The following is a 14,811-nucleotide window of genomic DNA, read 5'->3' on the forward strand; positions in this document are numbered from 1 at the left end:
GGCAGAACATTTGCCTTGAACAGGGAAATCCGGGCTCTATTCCCTATACCATATATGGCCCCGAGTACTGCCAGAAATGATCCCTGAGCACAGAGCTGAAAATAAGTTCTGAACACACAGAAACACACCAGATGTTAGCAACAGTTCATAAACTTTGGACTAATGCAAAGCCACCTCTCCATAATGTCTCACTAGACAAAGATAGAAGCAGACGCCACAGTGAGGGTGAGGGAGTGAGTGGTTTAGAACACACACTTGCAAGGCCAGAGAGATAATACAGCAGCAGGGAGGATGCTAGCCTTATACAAGACTGACTTGGGTTCAATCCCTGACATCCCACATGGTACCCTGAGCCTGCCAGGAATAATCCTTGCATACAGAGCATATGTGGCCCTAAAACAAAACAACAAATAAATACAAACAAACAAAAAAGAGCACACTTTCTCTGAGAGATAGAAAACAACCCATGGTGGGTAACATCTGAGGGGACATTCTTAGCATTGGTAATGGGCAAGACTGTGAGGACAGAGCAGAGAATGGGGCTTATGGTAGAGCACATGTAGGAGAATTGGTTTTGATTCTCAGCACTATATGGTCCCTTGAGCACTGCCATGAATGCCCTCCGAGCATTGCTGGGTGAGGACCCCCCAAAACAACAAAACAATGATAGTAAGCATGATGATGAAACCAATACATTAAATCAAAAGAGTTTCTGTGTGCCAAGAATGTCTGCCTTTTGGGGGTTATAGTGGCTATTTCATTCCTGCCCTTCTACTAATCTCTCAGAAGGAACCTAGGGGCAGTGGGCGGGGAGCTGGTCTCACCCACTTCTCACAATGATGCTCTTTTTCTTTTCCTCCGTTTTTTGGTTGCCGAACCACACCCATCAATGCTCAGGGCTTACTCCCTGCTCTGCATTTAGGGATCATGCCCAGCGTTGCCCTGGGGACCATCTGGGGTGCTGAGAATGGAAAATAAGTGGACCACAAGCAAAGCAAAGTGCCCTCCCCACTGTACTCTTTCTCCAACGCCCACTCCCCACGTCCCCCCCCCCAGTTTTTATCTATAAACTGTGCCCCAGCAGCCTGATTCTCAGGCCTCTGCTTCACTATTTAGGGGGTATCTCATAACTGGGTCTTGGTTCAGAGCACACCCCATCTCTAGGGAGTCAGCTTCCCACATGCTAATCCTGTCCCCCCCCCCCATTCCCACCCCCATCCTAGCTATTTGTTCTCAAGCCAAGTCCTTGGGCGTTATTGTGTGTTCTGCTGTCCTTAACATGCAGGAATCCTGGTACCCTGTGTGTGTATGTGCGTGTTAACATGCAAGGATACTTGTACAGTGTTGGGGGGGGGTCCCCAGCTCACCCCCAGACCCACACCTTCTCCTCCTGCCCCAGGGCCTGCGACGGGAGATCCAGGCCCATGGGCCGCGCCTGGAGGAGGTGCTGGAGCGCGCGGGCGCGCTGGCCTCGCTCCGCAGCCCCGACGCCGAGGCCGTGCGCCACGGCCAGGAGCAGCTGCAGAGCGCCTGGGTCGGCCTGCAGGAGGCGGCCGAGCGGCGGCAGCAGATGCTGGACGCCGCCTTCCAGGTGGAGCAGTACTACTTCGACGTGGCCGAGGTGGAGGCGTGGCTGGGCGAGCAGGAGCTGCTCATGATGAGTGAGGACAAGGGCAAGGTGCGCCCGCGCTGGGGCGGGCGGAGGGCCAGGGCCTGGGGCGCGGGGCGCCGGAGCCGGGGCGCTCGCCGCTGCAGCCTCACTGCGGGCTCCGTGTCCCCCAGGACGAGCAGAGCACGCTGCAGCTGCTCAAGAAACACCTGCAGCTGGAGCAGGGCGTGGAGAACTATGAGGAAAGCATCGCGCAGCTGTCGCGCCAGTGCCGGGCGCTGCTGGAGATGGGCCACCCGGACAGGTGAACTGGGACATGGGCCCAGGGGTAGGGCATCTTAGGGATGGGCCCGCAGGAACGGAAGTTAACGTTTGGGTTGGCGGAGAAAGGGCCCACCCAAAAGGCTATGTGGGGACCTGGAGAAATGGTACAGCAAAGAGGGTGCTTGCCTTGCATGCGAATTACACGGGTTCCATGGCCCATATGGTCCCCTGAGCACCACCAAGTGTAATTAATTCCTGAGTTCAGAACTAGAAGTAACTCCTGAACATTGCGAGGTCTGTCTCCCCCAAAAAGAAACAAACCATAAAACCAAGCCCCTGGGGAGGGGGGAGCAATAGCACTGAGAGTAGAGTGTTTGCCTTGCATGCGGATGGCCTGAGTTTGAGTCCCGGCATCCCTTATAGTCCCTTTGAGCCTTCCAGGAGCAATTTCGGAGCGCAAAGCCTTGAGTGACTCCCGAGTTACGAACCACTGGGTGTGCCCCCCCAATAACAAAACATCACCAAAAACCAAGGTCATGTGTTCACACACCTCCAGGTGCCAAAATACACACACACACACACACACACACACTGCAGGGATTCTCTCAGAGGCTGGTTGAGAAGGGCCAGGAGGTGATTCCAGGACTGTGGAGGGAAGAGGTCAGGTCAGGGAAGGGGTATAAGGAAAAGTTTGTGGTCCATACTTGGCCTCTGCTCCTTTATGCCATCTCTCTGGGTTGGGGACATGTCTAGGAGGCTGGGTCTAGGACTGAGATCTGGAAAGGGGCACAGAGTTAGAACCCTTGTCCCCTTAACTTCCACCCCTGTCCTGGGGATTGGGACCAGAAGTATGGCCAGTTGAGGATCCAAATAGAGAGCAGTGGAATCCCCAGGTCACTAGAATGAGAGAGCTTATCAAGAATGGGGAGGCAGGGGCTGGAGAGATAGCATGGAGACCCTTCCATGTAGAGGGTCTGTAGTTCAAATCCCGACATCCATATGGTCCCCTGAGCCTGCCAGGAGCGGTGCCGGGTGTGACCCAAAAACAAAACGAACAAACAAACAAAAAAAGAATGGGGAGGCAGTCTGCCCAGAAATGCTCAGATACAAGGACTGAGTTGAAGGGATCCTAGACTTGTAGAAAACAGGCCAGAGAGATGGCTCAGAGGCTGAAGTTCTGGTCGGACCTATAGTCCAGTGGAGAGGACATTTGTCTTGCAATCGACAGACCAAGGTTTGATGCCCAGAACCCTATATATTCTCCCGGGCACTGCCTGGCATGCCTCTCCGAAAAAGAAGGCTGAAGTGCAGCCCCTAAATTTGGAATTTGAAGGCCTCCAGATTCCCTCCCCATCACCCCTTGGTTCTCCAAACACCCCCAGGAGTGACCCCCAGAGGACTGTTAGATGTGATCTCCCAACCCAGACAGAATTCCAGGACCCCCTAGAAGCCCCAGGGGGCCATCCCTGGGAGGGGGTATCAGGACCTTCCCGCCCTCCAACAGCGAGCAGATCAGCCGGCGACAGTCTCAGGTGGACCGACTGTACGTGGCGCTCAAGGAGCTGGGCGAGGAGCGGCGGGTGCGCCTGGAGCAGCAGTACTGGCTGTACCAGCTCAGCCGCCAGGTGGACGAGCTGGAGCACTGGATAGCCGAGAAAGAGGTGGTGGCGGGCTCCCCTGAACTCGGCCAGGACTTTGAGCACGTTACGGTGAGCATGGGCGATTTCTCCCATCTGCTGCCTCTGGAGCAGTTCTAGGCTTTGGGCGAGTTGAAGTACAAGTGCTCAGCCTATTGGTCGAATAAAAAGTCAATCACATCTCACCTCCCAGTGTGCACCTCAGGTCAAGGTGCTAGTTACCATCAGTCTCTTACTCTTCCTCCTGGGGTAGCTGCTCCAGTGATTTCAGTAAGCAATACCAGAAATCAGAGACGACTTTTTTTGGGTGGGTGGGGGATATATATGTCTTTTCTTTTTATTGTTTTGGGGATCGTACCCGGCAGTGCTCAGGGATCAATCCTGGCTTTCTCTAGGGACCATCATTTAGGATTCTGCAGATCAAATTCGGGTCCACTCTTTCAAAAGCAAGCGCCCTACCCACTGTACTATCACTCCAGTCCCATATTTCTATTTATTTTATGGCTGAGTTTACTCCCAGGCCAGAAGTTTTGCTTCTTCAATTTCTTCCGGGGGTAATTTTTTTTCTTCCATGCAGCATTAGTTTGTCTTTCTCAATTGGATCCTCTCTGTGTGCCAGGGAGAGTTCATGGAGGGAGATAAATCCATCTATCCATGAGTTTGAGATGTTTTGTGGTTTGTCTCGGATGCTTTGTTCACCCGGGTGTGCTCCATGACTAAAGAATTCCCATTTAGGGGGCCCGGAGAGATAGCACAGCGGTGTTTGCCTTGCAAGCAACCAATCCAGGACCAAAGGTGGTTGGTTCGAATCCCGGTGTCCCATATGGTCCCTCGTGCCTGCCAGGAGCTATTTCTGAGCAGACAGCCAGGAATGACCCCTGAGCACTGCCGGGTGTGGTCCAAAAACCAAAAATCAAAAAAAAAAAAAAAAAAGAATTCCCATTTAGGGCCCAGAGAGATAGCACAGCGGCGTTTGCCTTGCAAGCAGCCGATGGACCAAAGGTGGTTGGTTCGAATCCTGGTGTCCCATATGTTCCCCCGAGCCTGCCAGGAGCTATTTCTGAGCAGAGAGCCAGGAGGAACCCCTGAGCACCGCTGGGTGTAGCCCAAAAACAAAACAAAACAAAACAAAAAAAAAGAATTCCCATTTAAACCCTTTTGTTCAGCATTACTCTGCATTTTTTGTTTTTATTTTTTATTTATTCTTTTGGTGTTTTGGGCCACACCCATTTGACGCTCAGGTGTTACTCCTGGCTAAGCGCTCAGAAATTGTCCCTGGCTTGGGAGGGACCATATGGGACGCCGAAGGATCGAACTGTGGTCCTTCCTTGGCTACCCTTTCAAGACAGACACCTTACCTCTAGCGCCACCTCACCGGCCCCAGCATTTTTTGTGCAGTAGAAATTCAGCACTCTGGGGCCGGGCGGTGGCGCTAGAGGTAAGGTGCTTGCCTGCGCTAGCCTTGGACGGATCTCGGTTCGATCCCCTGGTGTCCCATATGGTCCCCCAAGCCAGGAGCAACTTCTGAGCGCATAGCCAGGAGTAACCCCTGAGCGTCACCGGGTGTGGCCCAAAAACAAAAAAAAAAAAAAAAAAAGAAAGAAAAAGAAAAAAAAATAAAAAGAAATTCAGCACTCTTTATGGGCCACTGGCCCCTGTATCCAGCCCTATTGTTTGACCTGGGCAGCAACTACCATTTTCAGCACTGTAACTCTAGAAGGGAATGCAACAAGGGAATGCTGTAAAGTCACATCTTTCAGCTACTAAATGACTTTTCAGATATGCCTGCCCTTGATGACCTGCAGTTCCCTGAGTGTTCTCAGAGTGAATAAGAAGGGTTGGAGAGATAGTACAGTAGATACGATACTTACTTTGCATGCAGCTGACCCAGGTTTGACCCCTGACATCCTGTATGGTCTCCCCAAGCCCATCAGGAGTGATACCTGAGCCAGGAATAAGCATTGAGCACAGCTAAATGTGGCCCCCAAAAAAGCCAAAGTATTATATCATAGGATTTGGGGGGTCAAGTGATGGTCTATCTTAAGGACAATCTAAGACCACTTAGAGAAAATCCAGAGCAACCTTTTTTTCCCTCAGGATAACCATCATTACAGTTTCTTTTTCCTGCCCCAATGGGATTTGGGAGGGGTGGGAGTGGTAGCATAGCTGTAGGGCGTTTGCCTTGCATGTGGCTGACCCAGGAAAGACACAGGTTTGATCCCCAGATCCCATATGGTCCCCTGAGCCAGGAGCAATTTCTGAGCACAGAGCCAGGAGTAACCCCTGAGTGCTGCTGAATGTGCCCCCCCCCCCAAAAAAAAAAGTAAAAAAAGAAAGAAAGAAGGGCCATAGTGATAGTGCAGCACAAGGCATTTGCCTTGCATGGGTCCAACCTGGGTCCAATCCCCAGCACTCTCTATGGTCCTCTGAGCCTCTCAGGAGTGATCCCTGAGCACAGTGCCAGGAGTAAGCCTTGAGCGCCCCAAGATTGGCCCTACAACCAATAGAAAAGGGGGGGTTCAGGCATGCCCTGAAGGGGAGCTCACAGGGCCGTATTTCACCCATGCTGTGTCCTTCCCCTACCTGGTGCCAGGTGCTGCAGGAGAAGTTCTCTGAGTTCGCCAGCGAGACGGGCACAGCAGGGCGGGAGAGGCTGGCAGCCGTGAACCAGATGGTGGACGAGCTCATCGAGTGTGGCCACACGGCAGCGGCCACCATGGCCGAGTGGAAGGACGGGCTAAACGAGTCATGGGCCGAGCTGCTCGAGCTGATGGGCACGCGGGCACAGCTGCTGGCTGCCTCCCGGGAGCTGCATAAGTTCTTCAGCGATGCTCGAGAGCTGCAGGGACAGATAGAGGAGAAGCGCAGGCGGCTGCCCCGCCTGACTGCACCCCCAGAGCCCAGACCCAGTGCCAGCTCCATGCAGCGAACGCTGCGTGCCTTCGAGCATGACCTGCAGCTTCTCGTGTCCCAGGTGGGGCCGCTGGAGGGTGGGGCCAAGACGGGGTGTTGGGCAGCAGAGCCAGCAAAAGGCAGGCTGGAGAGCAGGTCAGGGCCTGGGGAGAGAGAGAAAAAGCCCATGGTAGGATAGGAAGGAAGGAAATGCCAGGCCAGAGCAATAGGACAGCAGGGAAGAAGCTTGCCTTGCATACGACCAGCTGGGGTTCAATCCTCGGCATCCCATATGGTCCTGGGCTCTACCAGGAGTGATTCCTGAGTGCAGAGCCAGGAGTAACCGCTGAGTCCCACAGACACCCCTCCCGACCTATTCAGACTGGCCCAGTCCCTGAGTGTGCCCCTCTTCTTGGCAGGTGCGGCAGCTGCAGGAGGGGGCGGCACAACTGAGGACCGTGTATGCGGGGGAACATGCGGAGGCCATCGCCAGCCGGGAGCAGGAGGTGCTGCAGGGCTGGAAGGAGCTACTGGCCGCCTGCGAGGATGCGAGGCTGCATGTCAGTTCCACGGCCGACGCCCTGCGCTTCCACAGCCAGGCCCGGGACCTGCTCTCCTGGATGGACGGCATCGCGGGCCAGATCGGGGCTGCTGACAAACCCAGGTGCCCCTCAGCCCTCTTCAGGCTTCCAACTTGTCCCCTCCTTACTCCCCCTCCACCCTCACACACTTCTTTCCATTCCTTGAAGAAGTCACAATACCAGGGGTCAGAGCGATAATACATCGGGTAGGACATTTGCTTTGCACGTCGATGACCCGAGTGCAATTTCATTATCCCGTATGGTCCCCTGAGCCAGCCAGGAGTGATTTCTGAGTGCAGAAGTAACCTCTGAACACCACTGGGTATACAAAACAAAAACAAATAAAATTAAACAAAACAAACAAAAAAGAATAGAACTTGCAGTACTAGACTCTAAACACTTTCTGGCAGGCCTGGCACCAGGGGGTTTAGAAATGGGTCATCTTTCTGCCTTCTTTTTTTTTTTTTGTTTTTTTGTTTTTTGGTCACACCCATTGGCACTCAGGGGTGACTTCTGGCTCTATGTTCAGAAATCATTCTTGGCAGGTTCAGGGGATAAGGTGGGATGCCGAAGATCGAACACAGGTTGGCTGTGTACAAGGCAAACACCCTCCCTGCTGTGCTAATCACTCCAGCACCAACTTCCTGCCTTCTTTTCTTCCCAGGTGCCCACTACTGGCCCCCTGGGTGTCTGGCAAACCCTGGGATAGACTGAAGCCAGGACAGTGTCAGGAGGGCTGGGCTGGGGTTCTCTTTGTGGTTTTGGTTGTCCATTGTTCATCAACCTTTTTATTTTTGCTTTTTGAGGGCCTTCACCCAATGATGCTCAGGGATCTCTCCTGAAGGTGCTCAGGGTGTTGGGGATCAAACCTGGGTTGGTTATGTGTGAGGCTAGTACCTTCCCTGCTGCTCCCTTTTGCTCCAGCCCCTCCTTAACATCCCCAACCATGGGCCAGAGAGATAGGAATAGGAGCACAGCATCAGGAGTCCTTAAACATCACTAGGCGTAGCCTGAAAACAAAACAAAATTTAAAAAATAATCGGTATAAAATTTGAGAGATCTTTCCTAGGCTAAGAGCATCAAAGTCCAAAAACATACTTTTTGTTTTATTTAGGGGCCACGCCTGGCAGTGTTCAGGGTTCACTCCTAGCTCTGCATTCATGGATCACTCTTGGTGGGATCAGGGGGTTATATGGGATGCGAGGGATCCAACCTGGGTAGGCCCTGTGTAAGGAAAATACCTTCCCTGCTCTGCCTTCAACATGCATCTTTATTATAGCTCAATGCACCTCACTTCACACAAGCCGGATAGCATTGGCTCCTTTCCTATCATATTGGTGGCACAGACTTAGCAGAAGTTGATCCATGCCTGAGAAGAGGGATGTCGGGGAGGGGGGGTTTAAGGACGGGGCACATATATTGGCACTGTCTGCTGCAAAGCTAAAGTAAACTTGTTCTGTGAAATCCTAGGTTAGACTCTCCAAAGTGTGACTTTTTAGCATCTCAGGGGAACATAGAACCAGTGGAGCCACACAATGTGGTCACAGGAAGTGTCCCAATGGCTTGGAACCTTGGCCACTGCTCTGGGGCTCTTGTGGGACTGGCCCAGGGAGGCTGCCTAGCCCATGCCCGGGGCTCAGATCCTGGTCTGCTGCCCATTGCAGGGATGTGTCCTCGGTGGAGGTGCTCATGAACTACCACCAGGGCCTGAAGACAGAGCTGGAAGCAAGGGAGCCCGAGCTGACAGCCTGCCAGGAGCTGGGACACTCTCTGCTGCTCAACAAGAGCGCCATGGCCGACGAGGTACGTGGGGCACAGGGTCTCCCTCCCGATTCATGCTGTGGGGTGGGAGCCTGCACTGATCCTTCTCCCTCCCTCCCAGATCCAGGCACAACTGGACAAGCTGAGAACCAGGAAGGAGGAGGTGTCGGAGAAGTGGGACCGCCACTGGGGATGGCTGCAGCAGAGTGAGTGGGGTCCATCTCCATGGCTGAAGGGCTCTCGACATGCACCCTCCAATCCTGAAAGTCCCCAAGGGTGACATGTGTCCTGCGTCTCTCAATGGTGTCTGGCAGTGGGTGTGAAGGTCTAGGTGAGGGGGCGGACTGTCACCACAGAAGGCCTCATGCCAGCTAGGAGGACACAGGACACCCTCAGAAATCGCCCAGGGCCCTCTCATTCCTGAGGAGTCCAAGGGTGACAGGGCTGGGATAGAGGACGCTAATGTCTATATTCACAAATGTGTGCGCATGTGTCTGTATTTGCATGTGTGACTGTGTCCACACCTGTCCACGTGTGCATGCCGGTGTTTGTATTTGCATGCATGTGTCTGTATGTATGCATGTCTGTGTGTGCGAGTGTGTATCCACATGGAGGAAAGAGCCCCGCCCGAGCAGTCCCCACAAGCCCCAGCCCCCTTCTCCTGTGTCCCCTTAGTGCTGGAGGTACACCAGTTTGCCCAGGAGGCAGTAGTGGCAGACGCCTGGCTCACGGCGCAGGAGCCCATACTGCAGAGTGCAGAGCTAGGCAGCAGTGTGGATGAGGTGGAACAGCTTATCCGGCGACACGAGGCCTTCCGAAAAGCAGCCGCGGCCTGGGAAGAGAGGTTCAGCTCTCTGCGGCGCCTGACCACGGTCAGCACCCCACGTCTGGCCCAGAACCCTCTCCCAGACTCCCGGTCCTCCTCCCTTCCTAACAGATAGGCCCTGCTGAGTGATCTCAGCCCATGATTCAGCCCAAGAGACTGGGGAGGGCCAGGGTTGTTCTGGCCTGGGACAGGTACTAATCAGAACAAGGGCCAGTGGGATCAAGGTGGAGGTGCTGAGGTAGGGGCTTTAGGCGATAGGGAAATGAAATGAACAACAAGGAATTTAGGACTGGAGAAATAAAAGTGCAGTACAGTGCCTAACACGAAATCAGGGTAGACACAAATGAAAATGGAAAAAAGGAAGGAATCTGGTGCTTACCTTGCACTTCATCGACCAGTGCTTGATCCCTGGTATTTCATATGGTCCCCTGAGCACAGAACCAGAGCCAGAAGTGAGCCCTGAGCACTGGGTGGTGGCCCAAAATGAAAAAAGAAATTAGTAAAAGAAATAGTGGGCTTGGAATTCGTACAAGGAATGGTGGGGCTTGGCTTCATGTGTGAGATCCTGAGTTCAGTTCCTTGCCACTGAAGTAAAAGAAAAGGAAGGAAAAGCGAGACCTGGGGAGATGGTCTAGGAGTGAAGGCCTTTCCTTGCACACCACGGTGGCATACTGAGCACGGTGTGAATATAATATATATACATAGAAGACATTTTCTTGCAAAGAGAAAGTACTGATTTAGTTCGTTCTTAAAGAACTAGGTATTGAGGGCCGGAGCGAAAGCACAGCAGCAGGGCATTTGCCTTGCGCGTGGCCAACCCAGGATGGAGCTGAGTTCGATTCCTGGCATCCCATATGGTCCTCCGTGCCTGCCAGGAGCAGTTTCTGAGCACAGAGCCTGAGCACCGCAGGGTGTGGCCCAAAAACAAAACAAAAAGATAACTAGGTACTTGTAAGAGAAGACAGAAATTAAGTTTCTGGCAGAGAGCAGACTGGGGCACAAGGCCTGGCCAGCATTGCTTTCTTGCTACTAGATACAAAGTGGGTGCTGGGCAGACAAGAGGCCCGAGTGAGTCTTCCTTGCCCTATCATTTTGGGCAGGGCCATATACCCATAGGTACTCAGATGTTACTCCTTGCTCTGCATTAAGTAATTACTCTTGGTGGGCTCAGTAAACCATATGGGATGCCAGGGATAGAGCCCAGGTTGGCTGGGTGCAAGGCAAGCGCCTTCTCCACTGTACTATAGCTCTGCACCCCCCTCCCCCAAGTTTTTGGGCCACATCGGCGATGCTTAGGGGTTACTCCTGGCTGGGCTCGGGAGACCATACTGGGTGCTGAGAATTGAATCCAATCCGGGGTGGCTTTCTGCAAGCTAAGCGTCCTCCCTGCTGTCTGTCATTGCGGCCCAAAGCCTCTTATATTGACTCTGCTCCTCCTGCCCAGATCGAGAAGCTCAAGGCCGAGCAGAGCAAGCAGCCGCCCACGCCTTTGCTGGGGCGCAAGTTCTTCGGAGACCCCGCGGACCTGGCCGCCAAGGCCGCGCCCCTGTTGCGGCCGGCGAGCTACGAGCGGGCCTTGGAGCCCCTGGCCCGCCGGGCCTCCGACACGCTGTCGGCCGAGGTGCGGACCCGGGTGGGGTACGTGCGCCAGGAGCTCAAGCCCGAGCGCCTGCAGCCGCGCATCGACCGGCTGCCCGAGGTCCCGGTGCGAGTGGAGCCCACGACCCCGCCGCCGCAGCCGTCAGCGGCCGCCCCCGAGGCCGCTCCCGAGGCCCCGGGGCCTCCTCCGGCCGTGGTGGAGCAGGTCCGAGTGCGGCCGGAGCGCCAGGAGTCGGCCGAGCATCATCGCGCGGAGGAGCTGCCCAGGAGGCGGCGGCCCGAGCGGCAAGAATCGGTGGATCAACCCGAGGAGACTGCGCGGAGACGGAGGTCAGAGCGACAAGAGTCTGCGGAGCATGAGGCGGCTCACAGCTTGACGCTAGGCCGCTACGAACAGATGGAGAGGCGACGGGAGCGGCGGGAACGGAGGTTGGAGCGACAAGAGTCCAGCGAGCAGGAGACGCCCGTCCGGGGAGAGCTGGTCAAGGGGTGAGTAGGCCTATGGGGGAACAAGGGAGAGGATCTCCGGGGCTCTGAACTGCCAAAGGGCTCGTGAGACCCACTCTGCAGAGGGGTAAACTGAGGCTGGATGTGGGCAGGAGATGTGGCCCGCAGAGGCTGTTGTTCTAAGGGGTCAGGGCTTTACTCCAGGCACCAGTGCTCGGCCGAGCTCTAACCCAACACTGATTATTTGGGGTGGACTTGAGAAGGCACCTGTCTGCTAGGCCCTCAGTTTCTGTACTGGGGTGAAGTCACCTGGGAAAGGCACCCCAGAGTCCCACTGGGTCATTTCTGTCCCATTGCTGCCCTCCACCCCCAGGAAGGCCACCTTGGCGGACATTGTGGAGCAGCTGCAGGAAAAAGAAGCGGGCCCTGGGCTCCCTGCTGGGGTAAGTTGGGTCCCCCTCATCTGAGAGCAGGAGTCTCAGCAAGCAGCCGATCCACGACCAAAGGTGGTTGGTTCGAATCCCGGTGTCCCATATGGTCCCCCGTGCCTGCCAGGAGCTATTTCTGAGCAGACAGCCAGGAGTAACCCCTGAGCACCGCTGGGTGTGGCCCAAAAACCAAAAATAAATAAATAAATAAATAAATAAATAAATAAAAATAAAAAGAATCTGCTTCCAGGAGGCCGGAGAGATAGGATGGAGGTAGGGCATTTGTCTTGCATTGCAGAAGGACGGTGGTTTGAATCCCAGCATCCCATATGGTCCTCCCTAGAGCCTGCCAGGGATGATTCCTGAGTGCAGTGTCAGGAGTAACCCCTGAATACTGCCGGGTGTGACCCAAAAATCAAACAAACAAAAAAATTACTCTTGGGGGAACCAGAGAGATAGCACAGTGGTAGGGCAGTCGCATGCTGCCAACCCAGGTGGCTCGATTCCTAGTATCCCATATGATCCCCCTCGCCTGCCAGGGGCGATTCCTGAGCGCAGAGCCAGGAGGAACCCCTGAGCGCTGCCGGGTGTGACCCCAAAACCAAAAAAAAAAAATTCTGCTTCCAGCCCCTGCAAAGGAGGAGGCCCTGCAGGTCCCTGTGCACAGCACCCAGCACCCCTCTCTCCCTCTCTCTTTCTCTCCCCTCCCTCCAACACAGCCGTCGCTGCCACAGCCTCGCGAGCTTCCCCCGGGCCGCCTGCCCAACGGGCTGGAGCCGCCCGATCGGACGCCCCGGCCCGACCGGCCGCGGGCCAGGGACCGACCCAAGCCACGACGGCGGCCACGGCCCCGAGAAGGCGGCGAGGGCGGGGGCAGCCGGCGCTCTCGCTCCGCCCCAGCCCAGGGAGGCTCCGCCCCCGCGCCGCCGGCCCCGCCCACACACACGGTGCAGCACGAGGGCTTCCTGCTGCGCAAGCGCGAGCTCGACGCGAACCGCAAGTCGTCCAACCGGTGAGCGGGCGGTTAAGGGGCGGGGCCTCCCGGCTCGACGTCCAATGAGCGCGTAGTGCCTAGCTGGGGGTGGGACTAAGACTGCAGGACGTCCAATCGGGGCACAGGCTGAAGAAGGATGGGGCAGAGAGGGGCGGGGCTTCAACTGGACTGGAGCCTTCTCCAAACTGTGGATAGCAGTCATTGCTTTTGACTTGCGGGCTGCAACGTGAGATCATGTTCCAACTTGGAAAAAAAAAATGGGGTCCTGAATCTCGCTGCAACCGCCCTAGGGGTTACCTAGAGCCAATAGCAAACTGCATGTGAAGTCTAGAGAAATCCAGTGATTTTGTGAGTTGGAGCCCACTGGAGAGGACATATAGCTAGTTGGTGGGGTGAGGACGCCTCTAGAAGTTTTGGGAAGAGCCCCAAATCAGGCAGGGCAGGTGGGAGGTACCACCAATAGATTTCCAAATGGGGGTCTAAAGGTGATGCATTTACTCGTGCATTTAGGCCCGAGGTTCCTGAACCCTTGGAAATTGTGGGGAGACACGGGGTTAAGAAATTGTGAGGGGACATATTGGCTCATCCTTGGAGCGAGACTGAGGCCCAATAAATGGGCAGACAGGTTCAACCTGGGGGTCTTTTCTCCCAGTGTTGATGCGAAGTTGGAAACGAGCCCAGACACCTTGTCGTATTTTGCTTGTGAAAAAATGTACCTCCTGATTTGGGACTTTGGGGGAGGCTAGGATCCTGCATGTCTGACTAATAAAATCTGACTGGGTGGGAGTGTAAAGATCTGTTGGGGTGTGCTGGGTGGGGTAGGAGGAGGAGGAGTTTGGAAGGTTGGGGAGGACCATGCATAAGTGGAAGGCTTCCAGGGAACTCAGCCTAAAGGGGGTAAGAGAGGGCCAGTGCAGCCCCAGAAGCCCTGTTTGGGCAAAGTTTTGCTAATCAGAGACATACTATTGGGGACAGCCCTGAAGAAACACATCAGAGTATATGGCCCTGGCAAGTGGAGCCTTGCAGTTTTGCCTTGAGTCTCTCACCCTCTTGTGGCCCAGGTCGTGGGTGAGCCTGTACTGCGTGCTCAGCAAGGGGGAGCTCGGCTTCTACAAGGACTCCAAGGGCCCAGCATCCGGGGGCACACACGGCGGGGAGCCTCTGTTCAACTTGCACAAGGCCACCAGCGAGGTGGCTAGTGACTACAAGAAGAAGAAGCATGTCTTCAAACTCCAGTGAGCCCCCACAGCCGGCAAGGGGAGGGATTCAAGGCACTCTGCCCCCTTCCAGCAATGACCACCTCTCCCCAAGGTTCAGCCCAGGGATGGGGGAGTCAAGGCCTGCCCCAAACCCCACAATCCTGTATCCCCTTCCTACAGGACCCAGGATGGCAGTGAATTTCTTCTCCAGGCTAAGGATGAGGTAAGATGTGGGAATCAGGGACCATTGAGCAGCCTGGCTTCAGGCCAGGGTTTGGGGCTGGGAGTGGAGTTCCCAGGGCCAGAAGTGCAGAGAGATCCCAGAGGAAGTTCCTGACTAATTGAGGGTAGAAGAGGGAACACAGACAGAGGGTGTGTGTCAGGACAAAGGCCAGCATGACTGCCTTGGCCCTCAGGGAGACTGGGAAGAGGAGGGAATTCATTTATTTTAAAATACAGGGATGTAGGGGCCCCCGAATACATTGGCCTATTCTGAAGATCTGGGAGTTTGATTCCCAGGGCACCAAGGGACCAAGACAGGGTTGTGAGGAAAGGCGGGTTCCAGTGATACATA

The 14,811-nt window shown here is 54.9% G+C and overlaps 1 protein-coding gene across 3 annotated transcripts in view; it reads left to right on the forward strand.

The window, feature by feature from the left end:
* Window positions 1-14,811, forward strand: part of SPTBN4 (spectrin beta, non-erythrocytic 4) — a 95,535-nt gene that overhangs the window by 77,835 nt on the left and 2,889 nt on the right. For all 3 annotated transcript variants that reach the window (XM_049787129.1, XM_049787131.1, XM_049787130.1), the window contains 13 exons: window positions 1,400-1,678; window positions 1,783-1,913; window positions 3,378-3,582; window positions 6,104-6,484; window positions 6,822-7,066; window positions 8,648-8,786; window positions 8,866-8,950; window positions 9,420-9,616; window positions 11,015-11,658; window positions 11,990-12,059; window positions 12,764-13,056; window positions 14,100-14,273; window positions 14,418-14,460. In XM_049787129.1, coding sequence (XP_049643086.1) covers window positions 1,400-1,678; window positions 1,783-1,913; window positions 3,378-3,582; window positions 6,104-6,484; window positions 6,822-7,066; window positions 8,648-8,786; window positions 8,866-8,950; window positions 9,420-9,616; window positions 11,015-11,658; window positions 11,990-12,059; window positions 12,764-13,056; window positions 14,100-14,273; window positions 14,418-14,460 — 2,886 coding nt within the window. The remainder of the gene's footprint in view (window positions 1-1,399; window positions 1,679-1,782; window positions 1,914-3,377; window positions 3,583-6,103; window positions 6,485-6,821; window positions 7,067-8,647; window positions 8,787-8,865; window positions 8,951-9,419; window positions 9,617-11,014; window positions 11,659-11,989; window positions 12,060-12,763; window positions 13,057-14,099; window positions 14,274-14,417; window positions 14,461-14,811) is intronic.

This window comes from Suncus etruscus, chromosome 14 (assembly GCF_024139225.1).
Source record: "Suncus etruscus isolate mSunEtr1 chromosome 14, mSunEtr1.pri.cur, whole genome shotgun sequence".
Classification (NCBI taxonomy): Eukaryota; Metazoa; Chordata; class Mammalia; order Eulipotyphla; family Soricidae; genus Suncus; species Suncus etruscus.